The sequence below is a fragment of the Neovison vison genome, chromosome 11 (assembly GCF_020171115.1).
Source record: "Neovison vison isolate M4711 chromosome 11, ASM_NN_V1, whole genome shotgun sequence".
Taxonomy (NCBI): Eukaryota; Metazoa; Chordata; class Mammalia; order Carnivora; family Mustelidae; genus Neogale; species Neogale vison.
Genome location: NC_058101.1, coordinates 27,604,300 through 27,618,767, shown reverse-complemented (window position 1 = coordinate 27,618,767; position 14,468 = coordinate 27,604,300). Strand labels below are relative to the sequence as shown.

General features: G+C 37.2%; 1 protein-coding gene across 8 annotated transcripts in view; it reads right to left on the bottom strand.

The window, feature by feature from the left end:
• The window catches only part of FRYL (FRY like transcription coactivator), a 260,634-nt gene that overhangs the window by 111,781 nt on the left and 134,385 nt on the right, over nt 1-14,468 (bottom strand). For all 8 annotated transcript variants that reach the window (XM_044225780.1, XM_044225783.1, XM_044225781.1 and 5 more), the window contains 4 exons: nt 4,822-4,901; nt 4,268-4,348; nt 1,317-1,485; nt 939-1,031 (listed from right to left, as the gene is read on the bottom strand). In XM_044225780.1, the coding sequence (XP_044081715.1) occupies nt 939-1,031; nt 1,317-1,485; nt 4,268-4,348; nt 4,822-4,901 (423 nt within the window). The remainder of the gene's footprint in view (nt 1-938; nt 1,032-1,316; nt 1,486-4,267; nt 4,349-4,821; nt 4,902-14,468) is intronic.

The following is a 14,468-nucleotide window of genomic DNA, read 5'->3' as shown; positions in this document are numbered from 1 at the left end:
TCAAGGGTGAGAGCCTTTACCGACTGAGCTACCCAGGAGCTCCAAATATGTACATTATCTTGATTGTGGTGATGGTTTCAGTGATGCATCCAGATGTCAAACCATATACTCTAAGTATGCATAGTTATTGTATGTCAATTTGACTTCATGTTTAAAAAGGAAATAATGACATACATGAAAAGAATATATACACAGCATGTGTAGTATACTGAAAGTGAGTAGCGTATAACATATACAGAACAACTAATTTGGGTTAGAGAAAAAAAGAAACCCATGGGAAATAAAAAACCTGGCATCTAAGTATTATAAAATCCCTTAATTCTACTTATAGCATGCTGTTACTAGTCACTGCAAAAATTATTTTCAAATAACACACTCCTTTTACACCAAGAAAGGCTTTTATAAATCTGCTTCCCTAGATGTGAATGCAATCATATTTATACTAATCCTATCTTCTAAGTAATTTAGCATATATAGTTCAACAAGTATGATGAATGTCAACAGCAACTACAGAACAGAATGTTTACAATCGAGGCAGTCCTGCAAATTCCAAGGTACACGTTACAGTACTTTGAATATGGAGTATCTTCAGAGGCTACTAAAATGGCCGCCACATTTTAGAAGCAAAAACCATGAGTAAATGCATTGAGCAGCTTCGGGCAGCCATGGCAGAGAGGCATAACCTAGAGGCTACGGTGAAGATACTCTGCACTCCTAACAGTCTCTGAATCCTAAGGGCCTGGGCCCCTTCTTTTAATTAAAAGATGAATCAGTGCTCTACTGACATTTGGCGAATAACCACTTTTCCCGTATCCACATTACATTCCAAGTTTCCACTTATTAGTCTACAAAATTACCAGAAAGAATATTTCATGTGGCAACTTCTTCAGTGAAAAGGTACTTTTTAACATATAATATAAAAATTAAAACATACTTACAGCAGCTACAGGGATAAGAATCTCCACAAATAAACCAGCAAGTGCATGTTTTATATCTTTATCTTTTACTTCTAAGAAATACTGAGCACATTCCTTGAGGGGAAAAGAGGTATATATTAGGTTCACAAAAGAGGAAGATTTAAGAATTTTTAGGATCATGATAATTGTCTAAGTACTGTCATTTTACCGAAAAGTTAGGGTCAAGACACGCTCAAATTAAACAAGTTAATTCGTACTTGTGACCAGTTTAACACTTGTGGTTAGGAAATAATAGCAATGTCAATATCTATACATTTTGTTTCTTTTAAAAAGTCCTAAAGAGCAAGAATAACCACTATGAGGCTAATTCTAATCCCTGCAATGGAGAAGATTTATCACCTGCATGAACTGAAAGGATGCTTCAAAATCTTCTACAGGATACATTTTTACTCGAAAAAATTTCATTCCCATTATTAAGCTGATGATGCTTTGTACCACGTGTGGACTCTGCTCCTTTTGCCGTAGCTCTTTCAACTCTGTCACAAACTTCTTCCTCACAGCCTGAAACCTGCAATATACATGAATATATAATAGGATATGAACTTAAAACACTAGGGTCCCACATGATATTCAACATGGGAATCTAAAGATACTACACCTAGACATCATCTCTTTTCTTGGCTTTCCTCAAAATTACCAGAAAAGCATAGAGAAAAACATAGTTATTTGTCATTCCAAATCTGCTGTTCATTTACTGCAAAATTAAATGTTCTGTAAGTAGATAAAATAAGATTTCGGGGCAACTGAGTGGCTCAGTGGATTAAAGCCTCTGCCTTCGGCTCAGGTCATGATCCCAGGGTCCTGGGATAGAGCCCCGCATCGGGCTCTCTGCTCGGCAGGGAGCCTGCTTCCTCCTCTCTCTCTCTCTCTGCCTGCCTCTCTGCCTTTGTGATCTCTGCCTGTCAAATAAAAAAATAAAATCTTAAAAAAAATTAAGATTTTTTTAACCCTATCATAGCATCAGTACAGCTCCATTCCGTTTAATAATAATCGTAATAAAAACAAAATCAAATAATCCACCCATAAAACGTCCCTCTATCAATCAGACAGTATCTTTAATGTTTAAGGCTCCTTTTATAAAGTCTGTAATTTGAGGTATACGGAGAACAGAGTAGGGACTACACAAATTTGTTCAAAGACATAAACCAAACAATTTTAGACCACCATCACTTAAAATTAATTTCTCCTTACACTGCAGAACAACTGAAGGAGAGGACTGGGTGGACATGGTCTCCTACAAAGTGAACAAGGGAAAGAACCGAAATGCTTTAAAATATAAGCACCATCCTGGATTCAAATGACCAAAACTATTTTCTCTGCTTACACTACAAAGAGATACCTAACAATTTAATAACCAGTAATACTTAATTTCCCCCTCTATAGAATATGAAAGAGCTAAAGATTTTACTATTAATGATACTTGGGGAAACCAGTTCCTGAAAGTAAAAAATAACAAATGAGGCATATTTTCCAATCATCACTGACTACATAGGGGAAAAAAATAGTGCATACTAATGAAATATGGATACATGATAGAAAACACTACTTATCCACCTCCATTTGAGTCTTGGGGGAAACAGTATCATTTTTCATGAACGTATTCTTTTGCATCTCATAAAGAAAATATAAAGTAGATAAAACCCTTCCCACTGTAATAACACTAGAATCCAAGGGTTTTTTTTTTTATTAAATTTCTCATAATAATTATTAGTCACTAAAATCACAGGAACCAAACATTAACAAGAAGTAGACTTGGCTTCTTAGAATTCAGAATGGTTTTCATCTGATGATTTCAGGACCAAAGACTCATTTATTTAAATGACATCCAAGAAAATCTTCATCGATAACTTTTTACCTCACACATTTCCCAGTAGCAACAAAGGAAATTCAAATTCCATAGTCTTCAGAGCAACCACGAGATACTAAAGACAAACTTTTTTATTGTTTACTATAATGATGGTTCAAGGCAGTTCAACAAGTATAACTCCTAATGAACACTGTTATGGAGTAATCTATTATCTCCTTTTTCTTTCTTGGTATCTCTTCTATCTATCAAAAACATTATCTGATGCTAAAACAAATAAGATAATTAGGAGGAAGATACTGCACTCAGAAATGGAAGTACTCAAGTAGAAAGTATTAAAAGTCATTATTGGGTGCCTGGGTGGCTCAGATGATTAAGCACCTGCCTTCGGCTCAGGTCATGATCCCAAGGTCCTGGGATCAAGGCCCACATCAGGCTCCCTACTCATTGAGGAGCCTGCTTCTTCCTCTGCCTCCCTCTCTCTCTCTGTCTTTGATGAATAAATAAATAAAATATTTTTTTAAAAAAGTCATTACTAGCTCTATAGAGTTCTTAAAAAAAAAAAAACACTTAAAAAAACACTTCTAGGGGCGCCTGGGTGGCTCAGTCATTAAGCATCTGCCTTTGGCTCAGGGCATGACCTCAGGGTCCTGGGTTTAAACCCCACATTGGGCTCCCTGCTCAGCAGGAAGTCTGCTTCTCCCTCTCTCACTCCCCCTGCTTGTGTTCCCTCTCTCACTGTGTCTCTCTCTGTCAAATACATAAATAAAATCTTAAAAAAAAAAAAAAAAAAAAACTTCTTATAGAATAGTTAAAAATAGGGAATATGGTAATGTCCTAACTATTCCTGGTAATTTCCAATTTCCTTAATTCAGAATTTATGGGAAACCCCAAATAAATGAAAACAAGTTGTAAAATTAATATATGAATGTAACTTTGAAATCCTCTAAGGACTAGAGCAGCAAAGTAATATAAGATGGAGTTCAAAATAACTATGGGGGCACCTGGGTGGCTCAGTGGGTTAAAGTCTCTGCCTCCAGCTCAGGTCATGATCTCAGGGTCCTGGGATCGAGCCCCGCATCAGGCTCTCTGCTCAGCGGGGAGCCTGCTTCCCCCTCTCTCTGCCTGCCTCTCTGCCTGCTTGTGATCTCTCACTCTCTGTCAAATAAATAAACATCTTTACAAAACAACTACAAAAAAAAATCTAAAACTGTATCTATTATACTAGTAAGGAAGCATTATTATTTTTTTTTTAAGTTTTTATTTATTTATTTGAGAGAGAGAGAGCGAGAACACGAGAGGGGAGAAGGTCAGAGGGAGAAGCAGACTCCCTGTAGAGCTGGGAGCCGGTTACGGACTCCATCCCTGGACTCTAGGATCATGACCTGAGCCGAAGGCAGATGCTTAACCGGCTGAGCCACCCAGGCGCCCCAAGCAAGGAAGCATTCTAAAACACAAACTGAAATCAGTGATTTATAACACTTACTTTGATTGGGCAAGAACCCCTGTCACCTCTGCATATAAATCAGCGATAATATGCACATTCCCAGTGTTGGTTCCTGAATATCTACAACAACAAGAGAACAAATGTATTATCAAATTTTTCTATAAACTCTCCCTAATAAAATTGAAAATCTCTCGTCAGGGTGTTATACAGTTTTTTTCCCCCTCTCTAAATATTCAATGATAGGATAATAAAAACCACATGAATTTTCTTCTATCTGGATTTTACTTTGTCATGAAATTTAACCTTCTAATTCTTATAAATCCAATCAATAGTTTTAAGAATTTTTTTAAATAAAATCTTTCCTATGGGGACACAGCCTTAAAACAAAACAAAACACCTTTCTTGTAAGCATTTGGTGTGGATTCAATAAAGAAGAAAGGGGGAAGGAAGGAAGAAAGGAAGGAAGGAAGGAAGGGACGGAAAATGCTTTGAACTCTAAAAACAAATGATCAATGAGAGTTTGAATTATACTTAAACGGTCCAAACATGGCCTGCAGAGAAAAGCATCGATCCCAAGCTAGCATTTTACTTACCCTTCCTTATGTTTAAAGTGCTTGAAAGCTAAGTTTAGAACTTCGTGAACTAAAGGATCGGGTACAGGATGAACAGGAATCTGGAACAAAACAAATTGTCAAGTCGGCAAGAGCTAAGTGGGTTACAAATCTTTTCTGAGTGTTCTCCACATTTCAACTAATTAAATCAATAACCAGTTTTCATTTCCACGATAGGATCTATTACTAATTAGTCAATCTTCCCCTTTTCTAAGGATGTTATTATTTTCCCTGAGAATTCAGTTACCCATCTAATTTAATAAACTCTAAATTTAAGAATGTTAGCTTCATAATCAAAATTCCTTGAACTACAGCCCATAAAGGGGAACAAGGAGACATGATTGCTGATGTGACTGTAATTATCACTGCCCAGAAATTACGAAGACACCCACACATACCTCTTTGCAACACGTACAGAAAAGCAACCTCTAGCTGAGCCAGCCACACATTCCATTAGTCTGATTTTCTATTATAAACAGCAGCCAAAACAACACCAAATTTCTCAACAACTGAAAACTATGTATGGCCTTATTCGTATTAGAAATTTGTCATTTAAATATCTTTGTTTTGCTTGGTTCTTTAAAAGTTATATGCTACTTCCTAAGACATAACCAAAATATTTAAACCAGGAAGTAAAATCCCTGCCTCATCCCCCTTTTATAATCTCTACTAATAGCCTGGTGTATATCCTTTCAGATTCTTTCCTACACACACCCATACATACAAACCTTAGGTTTCTTAACAAAATGATGCATCTTTCCATGTCAGTACTTAGAGTTCCTCCTTTCTTCGAAATGGCCATATATTACTCAGTATACTGTAATTCATTTAATGAGCTTTCTATTGCTGAACATTTCATTCTGATTTTCAATAATCAATATACATAATGTTATACAATAAATATCCTGTACATTTAATGTTAAATGCTTGTGTAATTCCATGGGAAAGAGCCCAAAAGGAGGAACTGATAGATCAAAGATTACACAAGTCACCACTGATACATATTCAAGTTCTATACATGTGTGGGTCTGTTTTTGAACTCACTGTTCTATCAGTTTTTATATGTTGGTACTAAAATCATAGAGTCTTCATTATTAGCCTTTATGAATAAGTTCTGATGTCTGGTACTGAAAGTCCCCCTTATTTTTCTTCAGAGAGAGCTTAGCCATTTTTGGCCCACTGTTCCTCCATATTCAATTTAGAGTAACCCTTCAAAGTTACAGAAAAACTGTCAGGATTTTTATTGGAGTTGCAGTCAATCCACAGATCAATTTGGGGCTAACTGTATTCTTCTACATTCACATGGAATATCTCTTCACTTCTTTAAAGGTTTTTAGCAAGGCTTTATAATTTTCTGTTTTTGTCCTTGGGTGGGCTTATTCCTAATAAGTATGAAGAGATGCTTGATTTAATTAGTAATAAGGAGAATGAACATACACAAGGTATCATTTTACACCCACTCAGTGGGGAAAAGTCTGACAATACCAAATAGTAGAGATAACATAAATAAATGAGGTTTCACAGACATTGCTGGTGTTAAGCTCAAATCAATATTTTATACAGCCCACAATCTAGTGAAGCTGATCAAAGTATGCCACCACAAAACATGGCACTTTGGTACGAGAATTATTTTGAGTTGAAGCCAACTGCACTTTCCAGGTGCAGGAAAAGCTCTCCAGCCTCCTCCTTTCTGCCTAAAAGCAGTCTCCCCTCCTCTTTCCCATACCAAGAAAACAATCATGATCATCAGAAACATGAGATAGGACTGCACAAACTTACTAAACAGCCCTTACCTTCCATGAGATTCCCCCACATATTTTCCTTCCCCCACTTTACCACCCCTAGAAGCCCAGACACTTTTCCTTTGTTTTGTCACTCACAATGTGTTGCTCTTTGTTAAATTTTAGGGTCTAACTGTTCTTTATGTCTTCAACTTCTTTCCCATGAAGCCCTCAATATGCATTGGTAATACACCTTTCCTCCTGTTCATGTGATGGTTGTCAATTTAATTTGCAGGGCTCCAGAAATGAACTTAAGAGGGTGGAGCTCCACTACAATAGCAATTATAGGCCTAAGAAAACCTAAGAAAGTATGTATAGCTGCACACTTCACAGATTAATCCTAGCAACATAATGTTGAGTGAAAAAGTAAGTCCCAGAGGACAACATATAGTATGATACGTTCTTTAAGAAAATCAAAAGACAAGGAAAACTTACTATTCAAACATATATGAAAAATCTTTAAAAGAGAATAATTAACATAAAGATCAGTGTAATGGTACGAGGGTAGCCAGGGATTGAACTAGAAGAGATTCATATTATTAGGCTTAAGCTATAGGTATTTGGGGCCCACAGGTAACCATTATATTGTAAACAAATATAAAGGCAGCCACACAGAGACCAATAATAACAGTGTATCTTGAACCAAGATCATGATTTCTCCCATTCTGTGGCCCTGAAGTCCAATTAAAACAAAACAAAACACACAGGAATTCCACACTTCCTTAAAAAAATTTAACTATATATATTAGAGAAAAATTCATCAATAGGATAAAATCATAATAGAGATTTTAATTTATCAAGAAAGCCACAAACTAGCCTGAGGTAAAGAACAGCAGGGAACACTAATTATTCAGAGATGGTCAGAGAATGTTTCGTGAGGGTTTGATAAAGGAGACATTTTAATTTAAAATAAAGATAATTTTTTTTAAAGATTTTATTTATTTATTTGACAGAGATCACAAGTAAGCAGAGAGACAGGCAGAGAGAGAGGAGGAAGCAGGCTCCCCGAGGAGCAGTGAGCCCAATGGAGGCCTGATCCCAGGATCCTGAGATCATGACCTGAGCTGAAGGCAGAGACTTTAACCCACTGAGCCACCCAGTCACTCCAGGATAACTTATTTTTTACAAAGGTAAATCAGGAGTCTATCAGGAGGGAGCTGAATTTAGTCCTGAATAATGACTGGTTCAAACCTAGTAAATAGGAGAGAGGCATTAGAAACAGTAACCATGATTACACTGTAATGAGGGACAAGAGATACAAGAAATCCAGTCAGTAACTATTCATTGCCATTTATTCAGCTCAATGAGAATATGGCACTATTTTTAAAGTGCTGTCCAAGCAGAGGGAGGCATGCAGCTATGAAAGGCTGGAAAGGCTCATGTTGAACTTTTAACTCCAGGACGGAGGGCTATAGCTTTATCTTGGCTAAGCAGATTGATAATTTGTTGTTGACCGAAGAGGATCAGAGAGAGCATATGTCTCAGATTTCCTAGAAATTGCGACCATCCTAAAGGCCTGTACCTGGAATCCAGTTTGAAGAAAATGTGCTCCATCGCCAAATCAAATAGGGTTAAGTGAGGAAGCAGCTGTAATCCAAACTCTACCTGTCTTAGCTCTCAATGAACCTTTAAAAGTAGTAGCCTGATGACAGAGGAAAGATGTTTATGCATCTGTTTGTAGAAGCTGAGATTTGAAAATCCCGTGTTAATAAATTGCACAGAAACTGAATTTATTCTACAGAATTCAGACTCTACATGAATAATCTTAACCTTCGTCCCACACTGGAAGATGAAATTTTAAAGCCAGGATTTCTTTAGCAATTAGAAATACTTAACTAGTAATTTTATGATTGACTATATAAATTATAAGAAATGTTTCAGGTGCACCTCGGTGGTTCAGTCGGTTAAGCATCTGCTTTTGGCTGAGGTCATGATCCCAAGGTCCCAGGATCGAGCCCCACGTCAGGCTCCCTGCTCAGCAGGGAGTCTGCTTCTCCCTCTCCCCCTGGCTCCTTCTCTCTCTTAAATAAATAAGCAAAATCTTTAAAAAAACAAACAAACAAATAAACAACAACAACAACAACAACAAAACAACCTTTCCAGGGACACCCGGTTGGCTCAGTCGGTTAAGTGTCTGCTTTTAGCTCAGGTCATGACTCCAGGGTTCTGGGATTAAGTCCCACATTGGGCTCCTTGCTCTTTGGAAAGACTGCTTCTCTCTCTGCCTGCCTCTCTCCCTGCTTGTGTGCTCTCTCTCTTTCTGACAAATAAATAAACTCTTAAAAAAATTTTTTAAAAAGCTTATCAATCTTTTATAGGCAGACACTTCCTTATAGAATTGTAACAATCATGTTTGTTGATATAGGAATTTCAGAATAGTATCTGATCAATCAAGTAGATGCATTACAATCTTTTACTCGGTACCCCAAATACCTCTTTTTAGGATGATACTATTCTCTTATATTAAGAAGAAACTCAAAACAGTATTCCCCAAGTGTTCCTTTTATACACACCAAGCTGATAAATTTATTGTAAATAAATGATAATCAAATCTTTATATAATAAATAAAAACATTTTCTTTACTACCATGATAAAAGTATAGAAAGACTATGGATTTTGGCTTAGTTTAATCAAGCCACAGCTTCTCTTTTGACTTTTTACTAGTTATATAACCTTGAGCAAGATTCCACTTCCCCACCTATAAAACATAGACAACAGACTGGAACCCTATAATCACTGGTCCTGAGAGAATGAAAAATCGAGCATAATACAATTGGACATTGATTCTTGTCCTCTCCCCTTTTTCTTTTTCTTTTTCTAAAAGGGACTAGGCAAAAATTCTTACCTCCTGAGAAAGCAGGCCACACAAAGGGGCTAGAATATAAGGATGGAGATACTGAAGGGAAAGCCTGATAGGGAAAAGGAAACCAGGGCCCATTCGAGAAGCAAGGAGGCAGATGTCATCTCCCAGCCTGATCTCCCCTCAACTGGGCCCATAAATAGGCCCTAAGGTAACAGAAACAGTTACTTACTATCACCCAGGCTGCTGTCCAGAGCACTGGATCAGCCCTGGGGCTACCCACTGACGGTTAAAACGGAGCAGACGCCTACCACCAGCGGATAAGAAACCAGTCGGGAAGAGGCTGTACCTGGATCAAGCATTTTGACTTCTAGAACCTATTGCAGAATTCATGGCGCTAATCATAGGCTTGGCCCCAGACATCTCATTAACCTTGCAATAATGCAACACTGCATTTTATGTGATTTAATTTTTATACTCCATGTACTGTTCCATGCTGTGGTTTTACCATATGGATTTCCTCACAGGGATGTTCAGTGCACTCTAGGTCAGAGATATGAAATACAGGTTAACTTAAACCTGCAATTTCTCCTAAACTGTCTTATTTGGTCCAGTGATGTCTGATGTCTAACAATGACAGCTAGGGACACTGCTCAGTCATGCTGTACACTCTATGTTAATCCCCTCCTATGGCCACCATCAACACTTGGTATATGTCTGTGTGTCAGGCATTAGATAGGCATTTCTATAAATATTACTTGTAACACTTAGTCTTACAACGTAGTTACTGGTTCCCTATTTTACAGATGAGGGAACTCAAGTTCAGAAGCTGGTGTGTAGTTCTCTAGAAAATACTGCACACCCAGTTTCTGCCATATAAGAATGCATTTGATAAAGGCAAAAGAAATCAAAGCTTTCAATTTTATCATATTGTAGCCAGAAATAGAAATGAAAGAAGAAATAGGTCTTACCTAATTTTAAGAACGAACAAGATCAGGAAGCATAGACATTCTCAAAATCCCTATTTCTTCCCTTATTTTCAAGAATAATAATAACAGTAATAATAATAAAAACATTTTCAAACTGAATTTCAAAAAAAAAAAGGCAACAGCGGTGGGGGGGGGCGGGAGGCAGAACCCCTTTTCCGCTTACAGAGGAAGAGGTCTACTTGCATGGAGTAATATTCCCACCTATACTGCCAAGACTTCTTTAGGCCTTGTCATCTGTGATTTCAGAAGCAGCACTAATTCTTCTTCAACATTCCAGAAGGATATATATCTGGCAGAATCTTAACACCCAGGGGCGTCTGGCTGGCTCATCAGAGGAAGCATGGGACTCTGGACCTCAGGGTCATGCATTCCAGCCCCCACGTTGCATACAAAGATTGGTTACAAAACTTTAAAAAACTTAAAAAAAAAAAAAAAAAGATTACCCGAGTTTTATTCCAAGGCCCTTCCCACCACCACCTCCCAAACTTGAATGCTTTTATCACATCATGAAAGTGAAAAACAACAAAATCAGGTTATGATAGGGACACTGCAGAGTCAATGAGGCTCATTCATTCCCTAAACACCAGCTTTCAGTGCCAAGGGGAAGGAATGCATTTAACCTCAGAAAAATCACAAATAATCGCACAGCCTTCAGGGAACTCATCCACATCAAAAATGCACATGTGAAATCCGAACATAGTAAGGATGTACTCCACCTTCTAATACTTGCAACAGCACGAATAAAACTAAGCCGAGAGCTGGAGATGGTTGACAAACCAAGTTTCCCACTCTTGTTCATTTCAATGAGTAAATGTCTGACTAAAGTTTCATATGGAAAGAAAATTGCTTCAAACTTTCTAAATGTTGATGTTGCCGTTTAGACATGCTTTTACTATGAATTTGAAAGCCTTTGGTATTGACATGTTAAAATTTGTAGCTGGCCATGAGCCCAAGATTATGTTTGACTTTCTTGAAAAAATAAAATTAGGTCCTCTATCATCTTGAATTAATTTTGTTCCCATAGTGAATCATACTCATTTCATCATATTTACACTAACTCAATTCTTTCTCTAATTTATGATTAAAACTTTAATTTTCCTAGATGCTGCCTATTTCACCTAATTTTGTATCACTGATTTTACCAATATTCTTATTATTAATGGCAGAAAACTTGGAATAAAAAAGTGAACTAACTTTATAATCATCAGCAAGTCACTAAATTAAGAACATTTCTTCATCTGCAAAATGAAAATAACAGATATACTGACAGAGTCCTTTCCATGTCCCAGGCATTACTGTATTTAATGTTCATGCTTCTACAAAAATGATATTATCATCCCTCTTTTACAGAGAGGGAAAAAGACAGTGAATAATAACTCATCCAAGTTACGCAGCAAAAAAATGACAGCTGGAATGAAAACACTTGTCCTGGCTGTTTCCTAGTTTTATTACAATGACCAGCTGATACAAAGGATATAGAGCCTTTACGCATCATGAAGAGTTCTAAACACGCATGAAGACACAACAGATTATTCAAGAAACAAAAAATGTATAATATAGGATGTCAAGGACTAACCCGTAAAGAATATTTACTCCTCTTTATGACTGGCCCAACCAAGTATCAATACTTCAGTACTCCTGCGACCCTCTGTCTCATCAAAATAAAACTGAGTCACGTTTTAATATGTGTCTCTTATGGGGGACAAAAGTAAAAGTCCTATTAAAGATATATGACACTGATTAGTCTCCAGATCTATTAAACCCTACATCACTTTGACATGGTAGAAAATTGGGTTAGTTTGTCATGATACTTCAGAAAGTTCTATTGATTTTTACTTCATTTTCTCTGGTTTTATTAGTTTTGAAGAAGCTAAAAAGACTTCCCTTTTACTGGGGAAAAGGAAAAAAAAAACCTATGCATGATTTTTAATAAATAAAGTATCTCACTGTTCTTTGTGACAGATTTTATTCTTTCATGGGTGCATCTGAGTGAAAGTATGAAGATCATGGTAAAAGAGAGAAAACAGTAGAAAGGCTGCTATGAATTGGAACAAGATGGTGGCAGAACCAAAAAACAGAGATTAGCTATTAAAGCTGTTGTAGGAACACCTGGGTGGCTGCCTTTGACTCAAGTCATGATCCCAAGGTCCTGGGGATCCAGTCCCACATTGGGCTCCCTGCTCAGCGGGGAGCCTGTTCTCTTGTTTGCCTGCTACACCCCTGCTTGTGTTTGCTCTCTCTCGAAATCTGACAAATAAATAAATAAAATCTTAAAAAAAAAAAAAAAAAAAGAGGAGCTATTTCTTTTTTCCCCACACTTTGAGTCCATGCACACCACGGATCTGAAGGGACTTTGTGGAATGGACTTTAAAAAATGGGCGCAATGAAAGTTTATGAATCCTGTGGTCTTCTCCACCAGAAGAGCTATCTGCATTATTTTTTAAGAGGAGGAGGAAGGAAGGAGGATGAAGACCAAGAGAATGGGGAAGGGGAGAGGGCGGGTGAGAGCAAGGGGAACAGGAGAGAGAAAACTTACATAGGGTTATCTGTGCAGAGAAGCTCTGAACCTGCAATGAAGGGCAAATTTCAGAGGAGACACTGATTGGCAAGCGAAAGAATGCCTCGGGAAACAAAGGAGAAAAGGTACCATGGAGCCAGATCAGAGACGGGCCTGAATGTGTAGGGGAATTTACAATTTCTCCTGCTCAAAGAAGAAACCCTGGATTATTTAACTAGGCAATGCAAAATGTTGGTTACCCAAAGACCTACATCAGCACACAGGAGATGCTAGAGGTCAACCACAATGAGTCCTAGGCAAAGTCCAGTCATGGTAATGGCCGCTCTGGTCCTAAGCTCTTCTACTCCAAATTACGCTGGCCTCAGGCTCTTAGGATCCCAGTGAAACTGAGATCACAGAAAGCAAACCTGGTTTATTAGCACACCTCCCACAGCAAATTTCTTTCCTACACCTACAGAAAGAACTTTAAGAAAGGTACAAATTAATTAAAATGGTTTTCACCCCTGATTAATGTACTTATGTGCTTTTCATATTTCAAATTTTTATTTGTGAATTTCAGCTATTCAGATTTCAGTGATTTTTCACATACAGTATAAAAACAAAGGCAAAGTGTAAAAAAAAGTAACTCAAATAATTTTATATTGCTTCCATCAAAAAAAATTGGCTGTCAATTAACTTTTATATCCAACATTTGCTGTTTGCTTTCATAGTATATATTCTATTTCATTTTGTATAACAACAACAAAATCCTTGTCCAAATAGGTCATTTGCAAAATGTGATTTTTTTTTCTTTTAGGTTTCCTAACCTTTTCAAACATTACAAGGTACATGGCTGGAAATATATGGCTTGACTTTGAGTGATATAGAGCTTTTTAAAGACTACAAACAAACAAAAAATAATTTCACACATTTGAACAAAGTAGTTGATTTTAGTAAATAAAAAAACAAAAACTGACCCAAAAAAACCCAAAAACCCACTTTCAAAATCAGTACAAGGACTTAGATGTATTTAAAGGTATACCTGTACTGACTTTGAGTAGTACAAATACACAGGATACCGGACATCAGATGTCACATTCACAAGCACAGCGTGAACACAATATTAGCATCCTAACAGACACTGAATAGACATGAAACATTTATTATCCCGAGGGGTTTTCACTTGTCCAAAAAGCACTTGCACATGACAATTCGGTGTTCCCCAGGTCACCGGGTCCCCTTAACTGTAACTTACGATGATTACACATTGGAACACAGGCTTGATCACTTTGGAAGAGAAATTCTTTGAAACTGGACTGAAGTTGATGGATGACAGGTAGACTGTATTCACAGCTAAAAGCCTGTATGTAACCCAATTTCTATTCCTCTCAATTTTGCTAACAAGATCTCCTACCTTAAATGGCATTTTGCAAAGGTAAAAAGAATAGGAAGTGATAGGTATGGGCCACGAAAGCCCCAGGCAATAGAAAGATGTGTAATTATATTGTAGAAATCTACTTAACGTGGGCCAGAATTTTAGACGTAACACCCTAGATAAGGT